Source organism: Poecilia reticulata, chromosome 19 (assembly GCF_904066995.2).
Source record: "Poecilia reticulata chromosome 19, P_reticulata-male-v2, whole genome shotgun sequence".
Classification (NCBI taxonomy): Eukaryota; Metazoa; Chordata; class Actinopteri; order Cyprinodontiformes; family Poeciliidae; genus Poecilia; species Poecilia reticulata.
The window spans coordinates 14,095,078-14,114,378 of record NC_088848.1 but is presented as its reverse complement, the minus strand read 5'-3'; the positions used below and the strand labels follow the sequence as shown (position 1 = coordinate 14,114,378).

At 37.3% G+C, this 19,301-nt stretch overlaps 2 protein-coding genes across 3 annotated transcripts; one reads left to right on the top strand and one right to left on the bottom strand.

Annotated features, from left to right (window-relative positions):
• The first annotated feature begins 156 nt into the window (after positions 1-156).
• gucy2g (guanylate cyclase 2g) lies at positions 157-14,973 on the top strand. Its single transcript, XM_081600309.1, has 22 exons — positions 157-2,034; positions 3,044-3,392; positions 4,198-4,307; positions 5,105-5,287; positions 5,382-5,526; positions 5,827-5,962; positions 6,157-6,260; positions 6,355-6,521; positions 6,641-6,781; positions 7,021-7,104; positions 7,440-7,544; positions 7,637-7,708; positions 7,856-8,024; positions 8,102-8,257; positions 8,574-8,751; positions 9,461-9,601; positions 9,682-9,874; positions 10,719-10,893; positions 11,678-11,776; positions 12,880-12,971; positions 13,059-13,166; positions 13,897-14,973. The coding sequence occupies exons 1-22, from the start codon at positions 1,684-1,686 to the stop codon at positions 13,975-13,977; spliced, it is 3,339 nt and encodes a 1,112-aa protein (XP_081456435.1). The 5' UTR covers positions 157-1,683; the 3' UTR covers positions 13,978-14,973.
• On the bottom strand, positions 14,952-18,111 carry tectb (tectorin beta). Of its 2 annotated transcripts, none has more exons than XM_081600311.1 (11): positions 17,878-18,111; positions 17,714-17,789; positions 17,132-17,322; positions 16,901-17,052; positions 16,720-16,822; positions 16,455-16,558; positions 16,266-16,349; positions 16,012-16,174; positions 15,628-15,706; positions 15,482-15,514; positions 14,952-15,224 (listed from the first exon to the last, which is right to left on the bottom strand). In XM_081600311.1, the coding sequence occupies exons 2-11, from the start codon at positions 17,778-17,780 to the stop codon at positions 15,151-15,153; spliced, it is 1,050 nt and encodes a 349-aa protein (XP_081456437.1). In that variant the 5' UTR covers positions 17,781-17,789; positions 17,878-18,111; the 3' UTR covers positions 14,952-15,150. The 2 variants fall into 2 exon arrangements, with proteins under 2 accessions (XP_081456437.1, XP_081456438.1); XM_081600312.1 differs by having other exon boundaries at positions 16,720-16,792; positions 17,878-18,105.
• Between the last annotated feature and the right edge of the window lie 1,190 nt (positions 18,112-19,301).

The following is a 19,301-nucleotide window of genomic DNA, read 5'->3' as shown; positions in this document are numbered from 1 at the left end:
CACCTCTGCTCTCTGCAGATAACACACCCAGGAGACCTGCAACAACTCTCACCTTGTTAGCTGTATTTACTTATTGAGAGTGTTTTTTGGGTTATCTGTTCACAATCCTTCATAAATATGTCCCTTGTAGCTTTTATTCATTTTTGTGTATCCTTTAGCTTGGAATTGAAGTTTGTCCTATAAGACAACGATGGCCTCTCCGATTTGATTAATGGGAGTAGGGGAAAGCTAAAGATAAAATCCCGGCACCTTTGGTGTGACCTCCGGTTGTTAAGCCATAATCTGAACATTAAGTCCTTTAAATGTCTTTCAGTGATATTTGAAGAGGTAAAACTAATCATCTTGGAATAAAACTGATTTGGGATGTGAGAAATGAGGCAGAATAACTGTTATTAATGGGACGATCTGTGCAAAGCCTGAAAAGAATCTCAAAAATTAAATTAACTGCATTCAATTCTGAAAGACATTCAAAGGAAAAAAACAAACATGGTTTCAAATAAACCTACAGTCAGACACTATTTGCATAACAAAAGACGAAAGGTTAAAGAAACACCACTCTTACTTTGGGGATGCAGGGATGATTATTTCCACTATGTAGCCCTTCTTTGTTTAAAACATAACAGACAATTCGCCTAAGTTTATAGGGCATGCATGTTAGTTGTTTAGCAGAAACTGTGCATAAACAATACTTCTAAGGACATCTCTGTTTCCTGACTCATTGAAGTAATGTTTCCTGTGTAGAACAAAGACTACTAACATTATAAAAAGTTGCAAAAGTGCAGCAGCTGTTTCTGGATTCCCAAACGGATTTTACATGGAGTTTCCCTGATTTCCCACTGCATGCATGGATTTTTCCCTCGGTAGTCCAGAAACAGAAACGTTAGACTAGTTGCTCTTGCCAAACCTGGGGAAGAACAGGACTTGTTTGAGTCACACTAACATCCAACTTAATCCTTCTGCACCTCCTGGTTCTATTTATCTCAAGAGTTCCTGTCTTTATCACATTTCTTTTTTCTTTTCTTTTTTTCAAATTATCAGTCCTTTCAATGCAAATGTGTGGCTCAGTATTATTCAAAAGTGAAATAATCAGAAAAGTTTGTTTAAAAAGTGAAACTCAGACATCACTTTGCACACAAAATAACATATTTCATGTCTAATTTGGTATGTTGTCATAATTATGGCTTACAGCAACTGAAAACCCAAAAAACAGAAAATCATAAAATTATGTACAATAAATAAAGAAGAAAGGACCATGGGTTATAACTACTGCTTGTGTACTGTTTTAAAAATGCGCTTTATCCTTCCACTTGACTTTCCATTAAGGTCAAAGGTTAAAATATCCACATTTTAGATGGACTTACTGACATGAATTAATTTAAAATTATATTCTAATCTACTGAGATGCACCTGTATTCCATCCATCTTCTCATTGCTCCTTTCAGATTTTCACGCATTTTCCATCCATCACACCTTTCTACAGCAACGTCTCTCTCTGACCAATCAGTGCAAGACCTTTTCTCAACAAAAACATACTGTCCTGAGTTCTGTACCTCCTACTCTCCTCCACCTATTTACATTTTCTCCTCCCTACCCAACTGTCCAGCATCACCAAGGTAGTTGAGTATTTAAGCCTTGTTCGTCCAGAAACTAACAGGATGAGAGCAGGTACTCGTTTTCTCCAGCATGAGCCACGTATTGTTGCTCCACCTCACACTTTTTACAACCGCTGCCGCCATGATCATCCATAACAGCAGCAGCAGCAGCAATGGTACTCCAAATCACAAGCTGCTCATTGCCTTCCAGGCTCCCTGGAACGTGTCCTTCCCCTTCAGTGCTCGCCGGCTGGGCTCGGCCATACAGATAGCCGTGGAGAAGGTGAACAACAACCCCTCCTTCCTGGGCAACTACAGCCTGGATTTTGTGTACAAGGACACCGACTGCAATCCCAAGGAGTCTCTGGGAGGATTCATCCACCAAGTGTGGAGGGAAAACGTGACGGCTCTGTTTGGTCCGGCGTGTCCTGAGGAGGCAGAGGTACGGTTCGGATCATATTTACACCCATTTTCTTTGTGGGTTTACAAGGAATGAATTCATGTTAGGTTTGTAGCGTGAGATGTTTTCTGTAAAAGTGGACGAAATGTGTTTAAGTGGTTTAAACATGTTTAGGTCTCAGAAACATGTTTTGCATTCTGAGGGATCGACTTAATCTAAAAACAAAGCTTCTGTTTATTGACTTCAGCTTATTTTTAGATATTTTCTTTAATATTTTTTCATGCATTCTTGTTAAGTTAGATGGGAAGAGAAACAAACTATATGTGGGTCATTCTGCAGGTGTGACCTTATTTTTTCCCCCTAATGTTACCTATAAAATCAAACCCCAGTAGATGTTTCTAAAAATATATTTTTACATACTAAAGTGTTTATTGGGTTAAGTAAATTGCAGAGATGATAATGATGTCTTATTCTTTATATTTTATAAATTCAAATGGATGTAAAATTCACTAGATCTAATGATGTGATTTGCATCAATAAATACAGAATATTTAAATGTAAAGTGTGCATAATAATACTCTAAAACACCAATTATTTATTGCATTTTCCTCAAACAATAAACAAAATCAATATATTAAACGTATCCTTAATTGATAAATTAATTGAATCCTATTTTTTGGTGGGATTACTTTTTCCTGTTAAGCTCTGTCCATAAAATATTAAGAAACATTAATTGAAAAATGCTAATCATCTTTCAGCAATGCTTGGACACAGGAACAGCAGTGTTAGTGCGAATTAAAAATAAAAAAACATGGTTTCTCTATTTACTTAGGCAGGTTTTACATCCAATGTAACATTAATACTGGACTTCAAAAAAAGATCTAAGTACATGTAAGAATTAATTGAATAAAATCTTGATTTTGATTGACATCCTTCAGCCTAAGGAAGGATTTAGCACAACATTAGAAAATAATAATTCATCACAATTGTATATTAATTGCAGAATTTCTCGACCTGCTGCGATGAATTAATTAAGCTTTGAACGTTTCAGGTCACCGGTCTCATCGCGTCAACATGGCACATCCCCATGTTCGGCTACGTGGGCCAGTCTTCCAAACTGGAGGACGGCGAGATGTATGACTCGTATATAAAAATCACGCCTCCTTTTAAACGGAGCTCAGAGGTTCTGGTGAAGACCCTGGAGTTCTTCGGGTGGAGTCACGTGGCGATGATTGGAGGGGGGTTGAAGACCAACACCTGGGACAAAGTGGACGCTTTGTGGAAAACGGTGGAGAATCCCCTCAGAACGCATTTCAAATTGACTGCAGAACTGAAGTTTGACACCAGTGATCCTGATCTCCTTTATCAGAACATCAAGTACATCTCGACAGTCGCCAGAGGTAAGGGGAGGTGTTCACCGAAACATGCACAACCGTAATCACGTGTGGATTTTCACAAACTTGAACTGACACACAACCATGCATGCACACACTTTTCCGTAAAGGCTATTTAATCAACCAATTAATTATGTTTTTGGACTGTGGGAGGAAACCAAAGTACCTGAAGAAAGTCCATCCATACATGCATTTAGAGAACATGCAAACTCCTACGCTGGGATTCAAACCCAGGTCCTTGTTGCTGCAAGGCCACAGTGCTGCCAACTGTACCACCATGAGCCCTCTCAGTTCCCGAGAAACTAGTTTCTCTCTGAGCAGCTGTTTCCAGTTAATAGCAAACCTGACTCCATGTTTAAAAGCCGGCAGGAAACCAACCACCTAAATCAACCCTGCCATTTCTGATACGAAGACGGAATCAAAACTCTTCCAGAAGCTTGTTTATGGCAACCATTCATATATATCTGCTAGAGACATTTGTCAAAATATGAACATGGTTGTATTAACATACTTGAGTCAGTATGAATAATTGCTACAGTGTTACAGTAAAAAAAAAAAAAAAAAGAGAACATATTCAAACTTGTGCTCCTACATTCACTGACACAAACAACTGGGACAAATGTTGGATAATTAATCCACCATGGAAAAATAACGAGTTCAAATGGACCTAAAATAATCACATCCGTGATGAGTGGACGTAAACTTCTGACCGTCATGTCGATTACAATTTCATTCTACCCTTATTATTAAATATAGCTCTACATTTGTTGTTGTTCCTCTACAATAAAACTTTTCAAAATCTGTTCTCTAGTTATTGTGGTGCTAACAAACAGAGAGGACGCCATGGCTCTGCTGCTGGAGGCTGAGCGTCAGGGTCTGATGAATGGTGACTACGTGTTCTTCTTGATGCAGCATTTTGAGGTCAGTGAAGGAAAACAAATCAACAGTCGGCCATATATTCAGCCACACAGACAGCAGAGAAGGCTGCGCAGCAAAGAGAGGCAGACTTCCCTGACCTTGTTTGAAAATATCACCGGGTAAAAGAGAAACGGTGGAAGGAACCTCTAAGTTCAGTTTATCATGCAAGTCAGATAGACAGGAACGTTGTGTTTTTTTCTGCATTTTATCTATTCACCCACTGCAGTAACGTCATGTTCGACTGTCCATCAAAGCTATATCACTTTTATTTAATTCAGTTTGTTTGTACGGCAACAACTAACAAGTCAAACGAATTCAAAAATCCAATTCACATCCAAAAATAGATACATATAGGCAAGCTCTCTTTGATCTTGTTTATATGTATCTATGTGATATTAGTTTTTAAAGCAACAAAACACAAGAGACGTTCGCTATCCAAGGAAAACCAACCGATTGCACCATCTTACTTTTTATTTCAGAAAAGAACATGCAGCTACAGTACTTAGTCAGATTTTTAACACTCCAGACATCCATCATACCCAGCATGCGTGCAGCATAAATTCGGAGGAGAGCTTTCCTTTAACAGGAAGAAACCTCCAGCAGAACCTGGCTCAGTGACAGCAGCTCAGACTTAATCTAATCCAAGACAGACTGATAGGGGTAACATGTTGTCCACATTGTTTCCGAAGTTATGAAGTATTTTAATGCCACTAATAAATATCGGTGTAGTATTAATAAAAGTAAATGAGATCCCCTGTCCAACTCATGTTCTGTGTTTCTTACTGTTTTCTCCCGAACAGGATAACTGGTGGAAAACTGCCCTGAGCAGCAGAGTAAACCAGGATGGAACAAAAGCTTTTGACATGACATTCATTATCGGTCAGAAGTCCTATGAAGGATACGAGTACTACGATTTCTTCAAACAGGTTTTTCAAAGACTCAGAGGACATCCTTTTTGGAGTAACCTGACGTCTGAAAGTGATGTGCGCCATAAACGGAGTTAGCAAAAAATCTAATGGATAATGCGACCAATCAAATGTGACGGTATTTTATTTATTTCTTTTTAATGAATTTCAGGTGAGCCCCTACTCAGCCTATCTCCACGATGCAGTACTTCTGTATGTGATAGGACTGAAGGAGGTTCTAAAAGAAGGGAAAGATCCTCATGACGGCCGGCAGCTTCTGGAGAAACTGAAAATCAGAGATAAAATTCGATTTCACGGTAACTATAAATCCTGCTCACAATCACAAACCCCGGTGTTTCATTACGTTGTTTTACCAAAGGTTTTGTTTCACAACTATTCAGCCAGCTTCTTTTGCAATAGCCTTTAGTGGATTTCCCCTCCTGGTGTGGTAATAACTGTCTGCTGAATGTCTGCAGTCTTTCACAGGATTTTTAATGGTCGCTAAACTCTTCAACTCTTGGGAGCAAATACTCATAATCTGTGGAAAGAAAGCAGAACAAGTAATAGTAACATAATCTAACACAAATACTGTGGGATGGCTTCTTTTTTATTTGCAGGAGCCTCTGGACTGGTTCACTTTGATGAAGAGGGGGAGAGATGTATGGACTATTCTATTTATGACTTGCAGCGTGTAGAAGGCGGCAACGTGTTTGTACCCATCCTAAATTTTGAAAGTCAAACCAAAAGTGTCAGGTAAAAAAACCAACAAACAAACAAACAAACAAACAAAATGAAATTATTGGCACATGATTTAAAGAAAACACATCGACATTAGGAGTTGTGACATGACGAAAAGTGAAAACTCGTAAGGTGTTGATACGTTTACGAATCAGGCAATAATCAATATCATTTCAGTCTCCGTAACAGAATCATTTCATCTCATGCAGACCGACATCTATGTTTGCTTCTGTTATTTGGCCAAAAGGAAAGCCACCGTCCGACATCCCTGAATGTGGTTTTAATGACGAGCTCTGCGAGTGGCTGACCAATGGTAAAGTGCAATTTACGTATAAAAGAATAATAAATAAGTACATCAAATCTTTCTAGTACAGATTATTTACTGTGATGATTTTCCTGAGACACAGAAATTGCCCTGCTGGCTGTCCTTGTGACCTTCCCCCTCATCGGTGTAGTGGCAGTTTTGTGGATTGGGGTCCTCATGCTTCAAAAGTTCCGGCTCCAGACGAGGCTGGATGACTCCAGCTGGTGGATAATCAACTACGGCGACATCACCATCATCAGGGAGCCCTCAGTGCGAGCGCTCAAATAGTTAAAAAATCAAAAAAGATGGAATGTCTCCTTGATTCTTGTTCAGTTTCCAGTTTGTTTACTTGTCTACTTTTGCCCATTTTCTGTCGTATCTCCCACCAGGGAAACCAGGGAGTATCTCAGAGCTCTACAGGGAGTCACAGCGGGAGCAGCAGCTGTCAGAGCACATTCTCCAGCCATAGTTATGACCTGAGGGACAAAACTGGCAGAGAGCACATCTACACAACCATAGGCCTCTACCAGGTGAAACTTTCTTCTGTCGGAAAAATAAATGCGCATTGGAAAGTGCATAACTATTTGACTACGATGAGCAAAAATCATCCACTTAAGTTGAGTAATTCCTGAACAAACTGGCTTAGCGATTGCTTCTTACAAACAAAATGACTTTGGAAATTTTATGAGAGATTTTTCCCAGGTTACTTAATCTCACAAAAAGGGAGTATGTGTCTTTCTGTTGAGATAACGTCTTCGTGTTAACACAGGGAAATCAAGTGGCCATCAAGTATATCAAGAACCCCATAAACTGTAATTTCCAGAAGCCTTCAGTGATTGCAGAATTCAATCTGGTAAAGTTCCTCATGCTCTTTTGGATTTTTTATATATATATATATATATATATATATATATATATATATATATATATATATATATATATATATATATATATATATATATATATATATATTGTACTGTGCATTAAGACTAAATAGGTGAATTGATTTGAAATCAACTAATAAACTGAGAAATTTGTATTAAGCAATTCTTTACATATGTCACAATTTTACATTTACAAACAGGAAAGTAGTTAAGTATACATATCTGTCTTCTTTAAAAAAAAATGTTAGAAAACTACAAAATTACAGCTACTGTGTGCCTAACCATCTTAAATATTTTAAGATAGATGAAGGAAATGAAACATGAAAACCTGGTCCAGTTCTTTGGCGTGTGCATTGAGCCACCGAACATCTGTCAGGTCATTCAGTACTGCAAGAAAGGCAGCCTCAAGGCAAGTAGAAAATCTCTATTTCTTCATGTCACGCCAAGTTTATAAGCAAAATAAAGAAAATCCTCCAACATAATTTTATTCTGTTTCTAAAGGATATTTTTGGGTCTTCAGATGTTGATTTGGAATGGATGTTCAAGCTTTCATTTGCATATGACATTGTCAACGTAAGTATGTTTATTATTGAAGGTTCTAAAGTGCTGCAAGCTTTGTATTATATTGCTAATGCCGAGCGGTACTTACATCTTTGTCATGAAAAAAAAATCTATTTTGTTATTCAGTTTTTTTACTATTGAAATGTGTTTGTAATTCAGGGAATGGACTTCATTCACAACAGCACCCTTAAATTTCATGGAAATCTGAAGCCCAGTACATGTCTGGTGGACAGCAGACTACAAATCAAGCTCTCTGGTTTTGGATTATGGGAGTTTAAATATGGAGGAAAACACAATCTTGGTCCAATGGAAAATCCTGATTATGAAGGTAAAGCTGACCTGAAATCAAATGTATGATATGATGGAGCATAATGTTGCACATGAGGATATATGAGTTTGTCTCAGATCTGTACTGGACAGCCCCCGAGCTCCTGAGACAATTCGGACTTCCATGTAATGGGACACCCAAAGGAGACGTCTACAGCTTTTCGATCATTATGTGGGAGCTCATGTATAACTCTAAAGGAGGTCCGTACCAAGACATCAACCTGGACCCAAAAGGTTATTTTTTTTTCTTTCTTTGCGCAATATAGCTGACATTAAACAATTTACTGGAAAATCGTCCTGTTGTGGAAAAGCAACTCAAAGGTGGGGCATTATGAAGAATCCACTTTTCTGAGCTTATGTCATGGTGTAATTTTAGTCACCTGTTTGTCCTTCAGGGAGCCCACTTTTATCACCAAATTTTGCACCTTATTTAGAAATTACTGAGACAATAAACTTGTATTTTGTAGGATATTGAAGGGTAATCTGAAACTACAAAAAAATTTGAATTATTCTTTTTTTTTAAATTATTATTATTTCTGCATATTCCAAGAAATCATAATGCAGTTGCGGACGCCTTTCCAAGGGGAACCTCTCAGACCAGTGCTGTGCGAGCAGCTGTGTGATGACAAGGTCAATGCCTTGCTCAAAGCCTGTTGGAGCGAAAACCCTGACCACCGGCCACCTTTTGGGTCTGTACGCAGGAGACTGAAGGACATAAGTCCGGAGAGGTATGTTTGCCACATTTTTTTTTTTTGTTCAGCAAAATCCATTGTACAGTTTGATAATAACTGATACAGACAGAATATATAGAAAGTTTACACACCAATAGCAGGTGTTTGTCATATAAAAAAGGTAATTTCAGAATTATTTGACATTTATGGTGACATGTTGGCTGTACATTTCAATTAGGAAATGAATAAATCTGTGGTTGCACAAGTATGACCCCTTTCAGTATCTGTTCTACTATTTATCCGTTTCCAGGATAAACAGTGTTTATCCCTTTTCAGGATGAATAGTAGAACAGGTTTTATAATTGAAAATCTGTTTACAGTCATAAGGATTAAATCAACCATTTGTAAATACAGAACTTGATAGAAATTAAAACATCACGATATGAGTAAAACTTCCTGAACATTGTAAAAGAATGCATTTTAGTCCAGTGAGCTCAAACATAAACCTTTGGACACCATTCATAAACAAACAGCATCATACTCAGGGGTTAGGTTTCTGATAGAATTACTTTAAATTATTAAAGTACTGAATACCAGTCAGTTTTGACGCAAAACCTTCAAAATGCTAGAGATACATTTAAACCTTTAGCATCTTTGTGTCCAAATATAGGCAACATCCACATTAACATGAGAATGACATTCCAAAAAATAAATAAAAAAAGTTTTGTAATGAGAAAGCAGATAATCAACATTTTATCTTTCGTAGTCATGCGAATATCCTCGACAACATGGTGGACAAGTTGGAGAAGTATGCAAATCATCTTGAGGAAGTAGTGGAGGAGCGGACCAACCAGCTAACAGCAGAGAAAGCCAGAGCAGACAAGCTTCTCTCCAGCATGTTACCAAAGTATCACATAAAATCCTAAAAATCCTTTTGCATTAACTTTTTTTCCTACTCTTAGCCTTACCATGTTTCTTTGTCATTAGATACATTGCAGACCAGCTGATGGCAGGGAAGTCAGTGGAGCCACAAAGCTACGATATGGTGACCATCTTCTTCTCAGATATTGTGGGCTTCACCTCCATGTGTTCCTCCAGCTCCGCAATGGAGGTGGTAACTTTCCTCAACGAGCTCTACAGCCTGTTTGACGACATCATCAAGATGTACGATGTCTACAAAGTAAGAACCATTCACTATGCGACAAAAGAGCTGAATAGTTGTTGGTCTCCAACAGCTAGTTAGCTTAGCATAGCATCCAGTTTCTTGACCGTGAAACTAGTAACTTTTTGCTGGTTCTGCTTTGCTGGTAGCATTCACTTAGCTTAAGTTCATGCTACAGCCTGTTTGATGACATGTCCTGTAAAACTACAAAACAGGATTTCATTTCCAGTAATAAAATTGACCGGGTATTGGTTGATATTAATGTTAGGTTAATTAATGTTAGGCAGAAGTCAAGGGTATAATAAAACAAAACAAAACAAAACAAAAAAAATGACAGAGTTGGCAACTGTTACGGGTGGAAGAAATAAAATGTTGTTTATAAAATCCAAAGGAAAATTGGAGAAATGAGAAGAACAGAAAGGAACAGAAGAGAAGAGACAATTATTTCATGACTCAGAATTGGGCACACTAGACTGAATAGCACATTATTTTTAATAGGGAACCATCAGACAGGGAAATGTGAGTGTGGGAACTGTGAGACAATCGGACATGTTATTTAGCATTGCAGAAATTACCAGATTCAGACAAACAAGTTAGTTAAGAATCATAGTAATACGGCTATGTAACATTATATATATTTTTTCTTTAAACAGTGTAATTTGCATAATAGGATCAAATTTTTATTTATTTATTTATGTCATGTGGTCCACACTCCTTACAGGTTGGTGGCGGTAGTCAGTTGTTTTCCAACTGCCAATAAAAATCAAGAAGAAGAAGTACATTTGGAACAAACATTTAGCTTAGCTAAGCATGTGTTTCAAAATCTTTGTTGCACCAACTATCACCTGTGCGATTTTATCAGGTGGAAACCATCGGCGATGCTTACATGGTAGCAAGTGGCCTTCCTATCAGCAGTGGCACCAAGCATGCTTTGGAGATATCCATGATGGCTCTGCACTTCCTGGGCGCCATTCAGGTCTTCAGAATCCCTCACAAGCCAGATGAGATCCTTGCAATTCGCATTGGCATACACTCTGGTAAGAGACTGCATCAACAGAAACACTTCCATTTTGCCTTTTTCTGTTTTTTATTTTTTGTCACTTGTCAATTTTTTTTTTTTATGTTACCATCACAAACTGCAACATGTTTTATGTGAAAACGCGTAGTTTCTAACAATATTTGCAAATAAAAATAAATGTGTGTTGTGCATTTACATTCAGCCTGATTAATACTCTGCTTGCACGATTAGTGAGTTTGGTTGGTAGCTCAGACGTTGTGCTATACTCTTTTCAGGACAATGTATGGAACAATGGTCTCTATGACAACAAAAAGCTTTGCGTGTTTTATAACCCTGCTTTTGAACTTCCCCACAACTAATGATCTCTAACAAATCTCAAGAGACCTTCACTAAACATTTTGACTCGCACTGGGATTAAATTAAAAACAGGTGGACAGTGTTTACTTATTAAATGACTTCTGAAGGAAACTGGTTGCTCTGGGTCTTAATTAGGGGGATCAGAACAAATGGGTGAGATGCATAAGCAATCCTTACGTTCTGATCTTTACTGGTAAAAACTCATAAAAAGAAAATGAGACTTTTTTGCAAAACATCTGTTGTGTTTGTCTGCATTAGTGCTGTAACTGTTGCAACTGTTTGACATTTGTCAATATTTCGAAAGAATCTCAACACAAAAACACGACTGGTTTGAGTTGATTATTGCAAATGTTTGACTGAGGTTTAGAACGGGTGTGAAATTACATGAGCAATTTCCACACAAACATTTCTGGAACTGTCCAACTGTGCTTGTCTGGTTCATGTAGGTCCAGTGGTTGCTGGAGTGGTGGGAACCACTATGCCTCGCTACTGCCTCTTTGGCGATACAGTAAACACAGCCTCACGCATGGAGAGCAACAGCTTACGTAAGCAAAGTCTTCTGCAAAAAACACTAGAACTCTTAAACCACCAGATAAAATGCTTTAACTACACAGATTATTTTAGGATTGACATTGCATTGATATTAAGGCATAGGCTTACTGTATACCTCAAATGTATTGAATAAGATAAGACATTCACGTGCTGGACAATAATTAATACATTCCACTACAACAAAGTATGAATAGAGTCAAACTTTCTAGATTTCTCAATTAATAAAAGGCTGTTGACACTCACTCCAACTCGAAGCTTGATATCAAGACCCAAGATCCTGTTTGTTTGTTTGTAGGGCTATCATTTAAAAGATCTTAATAAAAGTTTAAAGAGAAGTCATCCAATGTCAAGCAGGATCTTTATTTTACATTACCCAACTCAAACTAAAATGCTGTCAGTGGTTTGTGTTTTACTTAGTGCAAACATAACGTTGTAAATTTTAAAATATTAAGGGCATCCAAAGGTTGCAGCAACCCCTGGTGGTCAGAAACACAAAGGCACTTTTTTTCCCCTTTTTATCCTTTTATTATACCTAAAATAACGGTGGTACAGATGGAAAAGGCAGAACAAAGAGAGCTCAAATGATTGATGGCATTTTTGTTCGTTTTTTTTTGTCAGAGCCTCTTTGATTTTTGTCAAACCGTGCTTGTGCCGTGTTATCTTTAAAATAATCGAACAGTACAAACAAAAAAAGTTAGTGCACAAATGTTTAACACCAGATTTGCTAGATTTTAAGAATGTATGAAAAGTAAACTTGACTATCTTCTACAGGCTTATAAGCTTAAATCCTTTATAGAAATGAATTTACTCTATTTTGTCTGAGAGCTTGACCTCTTTCCATTTGCTTGCTCTGTAATCTTCCTATCGCATAGATGCTGAATACACTCAATGTTAATAAGCTAAAATTTACATTTCTATTACCAGACAATAAAATTCAAAGGGCCTGGTGACTCTAGACAAACTTATTGGTTTGATATTACAGATATTTATTCTTTAGTGAGTATAAATTCTAATTTGATGACATTCAGATGTATTCCTGTTACTAATTCATTGATTGGTGGTTTAGTAACCCAAGCCATTCTTTTATTGCACACAGCACTAAGGATTCACATATCTCAGTCCACAGCTGACATTCTTGTTCAAGCTGGATCCTTTGAGTTGAAAGAAAGAGGGGACATCGAAATGAAGGTGACTTGTCAACATTTTTGTGTGTTTTATATTTTTTTTAAAGGCGTGCGTTGCTTGCTTTATGAACAGAATACAATTTTCTGTCAGGGTAAGGGAGTCCAGAAGACCTATTGGCTGCTGAACAAAGCTGGATTCAATCCTACTCTGAGTTCCCTCAGCTCACTACGGGGTGACAGTCTCAAGGTGCAAATGGAGGTAGGTTGAAAGAAAAATGTTGAGTATTAAACAGTCCCTCATATTGTTTTTCTTTTTAAATGATTCAATTTACGACACAAATTCAACTTAAATTGTAAAAAATAACAATAAATTGTTAAAAAAGATTCCAACCAGAAACTTCAATGTATTTTCTGGGATTTTATGTGATAAACACAAAGTATCACATAACCGTAAAGTGGAAAGAGAGGATAGACGGTTTAAGCTTTTATATATAAAAATCTGCAAGGGGTTGTGTGCGTTTGTATTCAACCCACTTTAGTTTGATACCCTTGAGAAGTTGCTGTTTTAGGAAATAAGAGTCCACATGTGTTTAATGTAATCCTAGTATAAATCCAGCTGTCCTGTGAAGGCCTCAGAGGTCCATTAGAAAGCAATATATAATCAGCATTACAAAGACCGAGGAACACAGCTGACAGGTCCGAGATAAGGTTGTGGAGAAATCTGACACAGAGTCAGATCAAAAAGTGCTTTACGAATGCATGTGTTTGGTTTATCTCACGAGATCCTAGAGCATGTCGGAGTACAGCCACAAATTTCAGTGTATTTCAATAAACACTGAAATTTGAGGTGGTAGTCCGAAATACTGTAAAAAAAAAAAAAAATGTTGAAATGGAGTAAAACTTTTTGCATAGCAACATCTGCCCACTATGCATAGTCTCCTGAATGCTTTGCTCTTTTATCTTTTTGGGTTTTTTTCTCCCTTCCAAAGAAACAAGAAGTGATGAGATCTGCAGTTGCAAAGTCCCAATTAATCCAACTCAAATCATCGATGACCACAGTGCATGTTTAGGTTAAAAACCTAAGAAGCAGCAGGATGGTGTTCTCTTTCTCACACACTGTTTGACGAAGTGATTTTATTCCATGTGCTTGTTGCAAGAATGACGATATAGTTGATGACTTATTCAACAGTAGAAAGAGTTGAGGCTCTTGTCGACGGATATTTACTGGGTTTTTTTTTAACAAGGGAAGCATAATGTATCACAAACAACATTGCTATAGGTGCTGTTGTCTTTTTTTCATGTTGGTCTGATAAGTAAAAGTTTCCTTATCTTGTTGCTGTTTCAGTTTTGGGAGGGGGTTAGCCATGTGGTATGTTTTGGACATGTGGCAGTAATAGTGATGCAGTGCAGGATCGTGGGGTGTAACTAAAAATAAGAGGTATCATCCAAGATGTGGTCATTTATCGTAGTTTCGACAGGCTAGTGAAATGTAAATTATATCGGTAACTATTGTAAATTGGCCGTAGCAGCAACCGGATATTGATACAGACTCAAATTGTCATATGGGTACAAGCCTAACTTCAACTCATGATACTGATTCTTATATTTCTATAAGAAACATTCAGATATTTTTGAGTCGACAGCAAAAATCAACTCTCAAAATGAATGCTCACTGTGACAAAGAGAAAGCCTCTATTTATTCTCAACTAAAAGGTACAGATAATGAAGCGATCATCTGATCAATGACAGAAAGTTCTGTCCTGACCTGAACATTTGTGAAGTTTTGACAGTTTGGTTTCATGTTGCAGAAATAAAAAAAACATGAAAACACACCTCAGAAAGATATAATATTGTGAAATACATGCGTAACAAAACATTTATCTCCTCTAGATTAAACGTTTTATGGCTAAAATGAATTATGTTTATTTTGTTTTTCTCTAATGCATCAGCACTTCTGTTTATCTACCTCATTTATGTTCTTGATTTGGTTGTATTCTTGTGCCTGAACTGTAATTATTTACCTGAAACAAGGAAATACCAACAATAAAGTTGAACATTTTCAGTGATCTTTATTGGAAATAAAGGTACACTTGCGTTTTTTTAAGCCTTTCTAGATATACTAAATACAGATCAGTCCTTTAACTGGGGAATGTATTCATACGCTCCCTGAGTCTTGGGGTGACACTTCGCTTTGTGATTGAACATGTGCTGGTGGTTTGTATACTCAAAAGATATTTATTGTTTTACATTTTCGATGCATTTACTAAATCGAAGAAAATGTTTGCCATGACCATAAGTGGGATGAGAAGAGAGGTGCCTGAAGAGAGACAGAAAAAAAAATCTATTACAAACTAAGAACAGTTTTCACAACATGTTTACCAGTACATTTCTTCCCCTTTCAGTCTAGTTTTATAATATATTTAAACATAATGCAAAGCCAAAAAAAGTAAAATACATCAATTAATCTTTGTTGAAATTCAAAAGTTTCTTTCTAAAACTGAAAAAAAAAATCATAGACCAGAACATCACTGTTCAAACACATTTCAGCCAGGTATTGTTACTCCCTGTGTTTACCTGTTGTGTGCCCATTATTAGAAGACTCGCTGGCTGTTAAGAAATCAAGACAATAGTGTGTAAAATATAGCTATTTTATTTCTGTTGGGTTATTCTGTCATATAAACATAAGTTACTGAAATATCAGATAAAAAGATTTACATTACCTTTAATCTGAAACTCAGTGGTGAGGATCCCTCCACTCGGTTCTATTTCTGACGACAGGGACCTCTTAGAGCACGGACTCTTCAGAGAAAAGCAAAAATATTAACTTTAGACAATGTTAACAATGAGTTCCACTTAATCTACATGGTGCCTAAGAAACCCCACCTGTTTAGAGTTTGTTTTGTACCATAATAAACTCTAAATGCAATATTTCAATCGTTGAATTTTGTGCTTTTATGATGTGAATCACTTTGATTGGCCCTGTTGCCGAAAAGTGCCATGCAAATAAACTTGTCGATGAAGATATGCTTGTATTCCAACTACAAAAGGGGGAAGATTATTAAAGTTATTTCATGTTTGTGATTACATATTTGTAATGTACTCACAGGCTGACAGACCAGCCTCTCTGCATCACAGATGTGGACCTCACAGTGAAGCCACACGGTGGACACCTTCTCCAGTCGCTGGAAGCGGAAGGAGTTGAACTTAAACGTGGAGCGGCTGTCCTTGGCGTTATCGAAAATGGTCACCGTGTAGTCAGCAGGACAGCTGGTAGAAAACAAAAAACGTAGAGGTTGTTGCACAAACAAATATCTTCAAGGAATGGATCCTTATGAAGAGACGGTAAATGTGTGGGCACCTGTTGATGATAAGACTCCACCTCTTTCTGTCTGTTGAGTAAGGAGTTGGAGTCGCCCAGCAGTTGTTGATAACAACTTTGAACCTGATGGTTTAAATATGGTTGGATTCAGCATTTGGCATTGTGGATATATATATTTATATATAGATTTTATTTCAAGTTTAATCATTAAAGAAAATGCTTGTGTACCTATTACTTAGACCTTTTGCTTCAATACCGATAAAAACTTCAGAGCCAATCTCAGAGGTGTCAATCACATAGGGAGCGTCCTTAGCATACAGGAACTTAGAGTTCTACGAAATACAGGATTTTTGGTGTCCTTTTCATCATGCAGTCATTTTAAATGAAAGAAAAATTTTTAAAAACTCATGCCCACAAAAAAGGCGTTTCCAGAAAGAAATGTTTGCTTTGAATTACAGAGGCGTCGTCCAGGAGAGAAACTGGAGTGACTCACCGTGAACACGTTCATAGACAACTGTGATCTAAAAGTCCCTAAACTCCCATTGTTGACATAAACTGTAGCAACTCTAGAAAAAGCAGAGGGTTTAGTAAAAACACTACAAGTCGTTGTGTCAGCATGGACAGATGTTTCAGAGAGTAGTTTTGGTTGCATGGTGCCTTGAGCTGGTGCTTACCTCTGACTGAAGACTGCATTATTTACCAGGTAGGCTGCTCGGTACACGCAGCTGAAGGTGTAGTTGACCGGCTGGTTTCTGACCGTCAGTGAAGTATCATTGGAGACGATGGAGTTGTAGAATATGTACTTGGCATCTTTGCCTGGCATATACTGAATTAAAAGAACACCGGGAAAAGTGCGGAATGAGCGTATCGTCAGCATTGCTTCTCTTCTTATGCAGGTGCCTTACCTCAGATTGTGTGCCGCAGTACGAATGGTTTCTTGGTGTTAGGTCTGGTATGATGAAGCGGTAGTACCCTGGGCTGTGTATTCCAGTGTAACACACTCCGCCCAGGGACAGCTGGTCTATCTCCCAGCCATAAGGACACTCTGGCACATTGGCGATGATGGCGTTAGGAAAACAGGAGACTACAACATAGTCTGGAATACAAATCAAACAGACTTAAAATGTGTCCAGGCATTTGGTAACAACTTTTGTAATGACCTAATTTTCCACTTAAAAAGTACATCTATCAAAACATAACTTAAAAAAAACATGGCTTTTTCTCAGTTTTTTGACAAGAGTTTTATTTATTTAATTTACTTTAGTCTAACTTTAACTTCAACACTAAGCTACTTAAGAAAGACACAACAAAGAAAATTCTCACTTTTAAAATCAAGCCTGAATTATTTAATATTTTGGATTGAAATGACATAACATCCAAAAAAATAAATAGGATCATTTTCAATTTTAGGAATTTGCAGCAGTTCTGGACGAGTCTCATAAGAAAGTGAAAGTGTATTTTAGTCTTTTGACAAATCTGGTCTTTACCTGCTTTTTGTGGCGCGCATGTCAGTGCAACAGGTAAACTCAGTAACAGTGCAACAAATGAAGCCATGGTGAGATGCTGCAAAGTAAAATTGAGAATTTATTTAAAAAAAACTAAGCATATTTTGGGATAAGATCAAATCTGTAAAAGAGAAATTGTGTCTCACCTTACGAAGCTAACACCTTTAGCCTGCTGAATGTCAGAGGATCACCATATCTCCTTTGCAGGTTGTCTGTAAACTAGCTCTGAGGCAACTCAAGGAGGCATTTTATACTGTGGTAGATGAGGGTAAATGGCTTTCAATCATTCTCTGGTCTCCAATTTTCCCACTGGCATGACTGGTTTAAGAGGTCCATTGTGAAGCTTAACACAAAAGCCCTCTGTGCTCCTTAGACTGAAGACTCTTAAATGACCATTAGTGTTACCTATTCTGCAGAATGGTGAAAAGAAACGTCCAAGGTTCATACAATGGACACTGAAAGGTTTGGAATTAAAGGATGACAATAAAGGATGGGATGAAAAAGTCTCAAATTGTGACATTTTAGAAGGGAAGTCACGCATTCTGTAAAAAACTTATATCAATATTCACACTACAAAAAAAGATAAACTTTTATAAACTGGATAAAAGTTATTTCAACATCTGTAGCTTTCCTGATGCTTTAGAGGTTTATTTTCAATGTTTCATAAGAAATTATCTTTTTTTATAAAAATTTTTTAACACAACTTTACGTGCAAATTTCTAATTTTTGGTGTTTAATAGGTCATTACATAAGGCACAACTGTCTTATCTGTTTATTACAGAGAACCGAAAACGTTTTGGCCCCTAAATTTATTATGTTTTTACTTCGTTGTTACAAATGATGTTTCCTGTCATCAAACAATTTCGATATCAGACAATGTTAACCCATGTAAAAACAAAAGGGTTTTTACATGGGTTAACATGTAAAAACCTGTTTGGTTTATTACAGAAAATTAGCCCTGCCTGAATATAATAACTGGCTGTGCCACCATGTCAAATTGATAAATTGTCCAAATAGAACCTTTCTTATAACAAGACAAGATCTCAAAAAGCGGCAACATCATGGCCTAGCCTAAAGAAACTGAAAGACAGGAAATACTGACATCTATCAGTCTTGGGAGTCTTGGGAAGTCGTCTCTTAGTGTTGGAATGCCATCAAACAGTGATAGCCAACATCCACAGATTAAGTTAACATGGAACTCAAGTAAAGATTTGCAGGAGTGACTGGCCTAGCAAAACAACTCCAAGAGCGAATCCAGGAATAATTCAGGAGGTCACAAAAGAATATCATCTAAAGCCCTGCAAGTAATGATAGTGTGGGCCTGTTTTGCTGCTTCGGGACCTGGACAATTGCATCATAATTGATGGAACCATTAATTTTGAGAGAGAATAGCTGGTCTTCAATTCATAACTTCAAACTTAAGCTAATTTGGGATACACAGCAAAAATAATAATTTAAAAAAAGATCTAAAGCACAGCAGCAGGTCATTGGAGGGACTCAAAAACAGAAATACAAAATAAAAAGTTTGAAATTATCATTTGAAATCAGCACTTTGCATGTGCTTAAACTA

What these genes read in the sequence shown, in the direction of transcription:
- gucy2g (XM_081600309.1), top strand. Translation starts at nt 1,684, where the DNA reads ATGAGCCACGTATTGTTGCTCCACCTCACACTTTTTACAACCGCTGCC. An exon ending in ACCTGACGTCTGAAAGTGAT is followed by an intron (nt 5,288 to 5,381) that starts GTGCGCCATAAA and finishes AATGAATTTCAG; the next exon opens with GTGAGCCCCTACTCAGCCTA. An exon ending in CAACCATAGGCCTCTACCAG is followed by an intron (nt 6,782 to 7,020) that starts GTGAAACTTTCT and finishes GTGTTAACACAG; the next exon opens with GGAAATCAAGTGGCCATCAA.
- tectb (XM_081600311.1), bottom strand. Translation starts at nt 17,780, where the DNA reads ATGGCTTCATTTGTTGCACTGTTACTGAGTTTACCTGTTGCACTGACA. An exon ending in ACTGCGGCACACAATCTGAG is followed by an intron (nt 17,053 to 17,131) that starts GTAAGGCACCTG and finishes CTTTTAATTCAG; the next exon opens with TATATGCCAGGCAAAGATGC. An exon ending in TAATAATGGGCACACAACAG is followed by an intron (nt 15,225 to 15,481) that starts GTAAACACAGGG and finishes GTCTCTCTTCAG; the next exon opens with GCACCTCTCTTCTCATCCCA.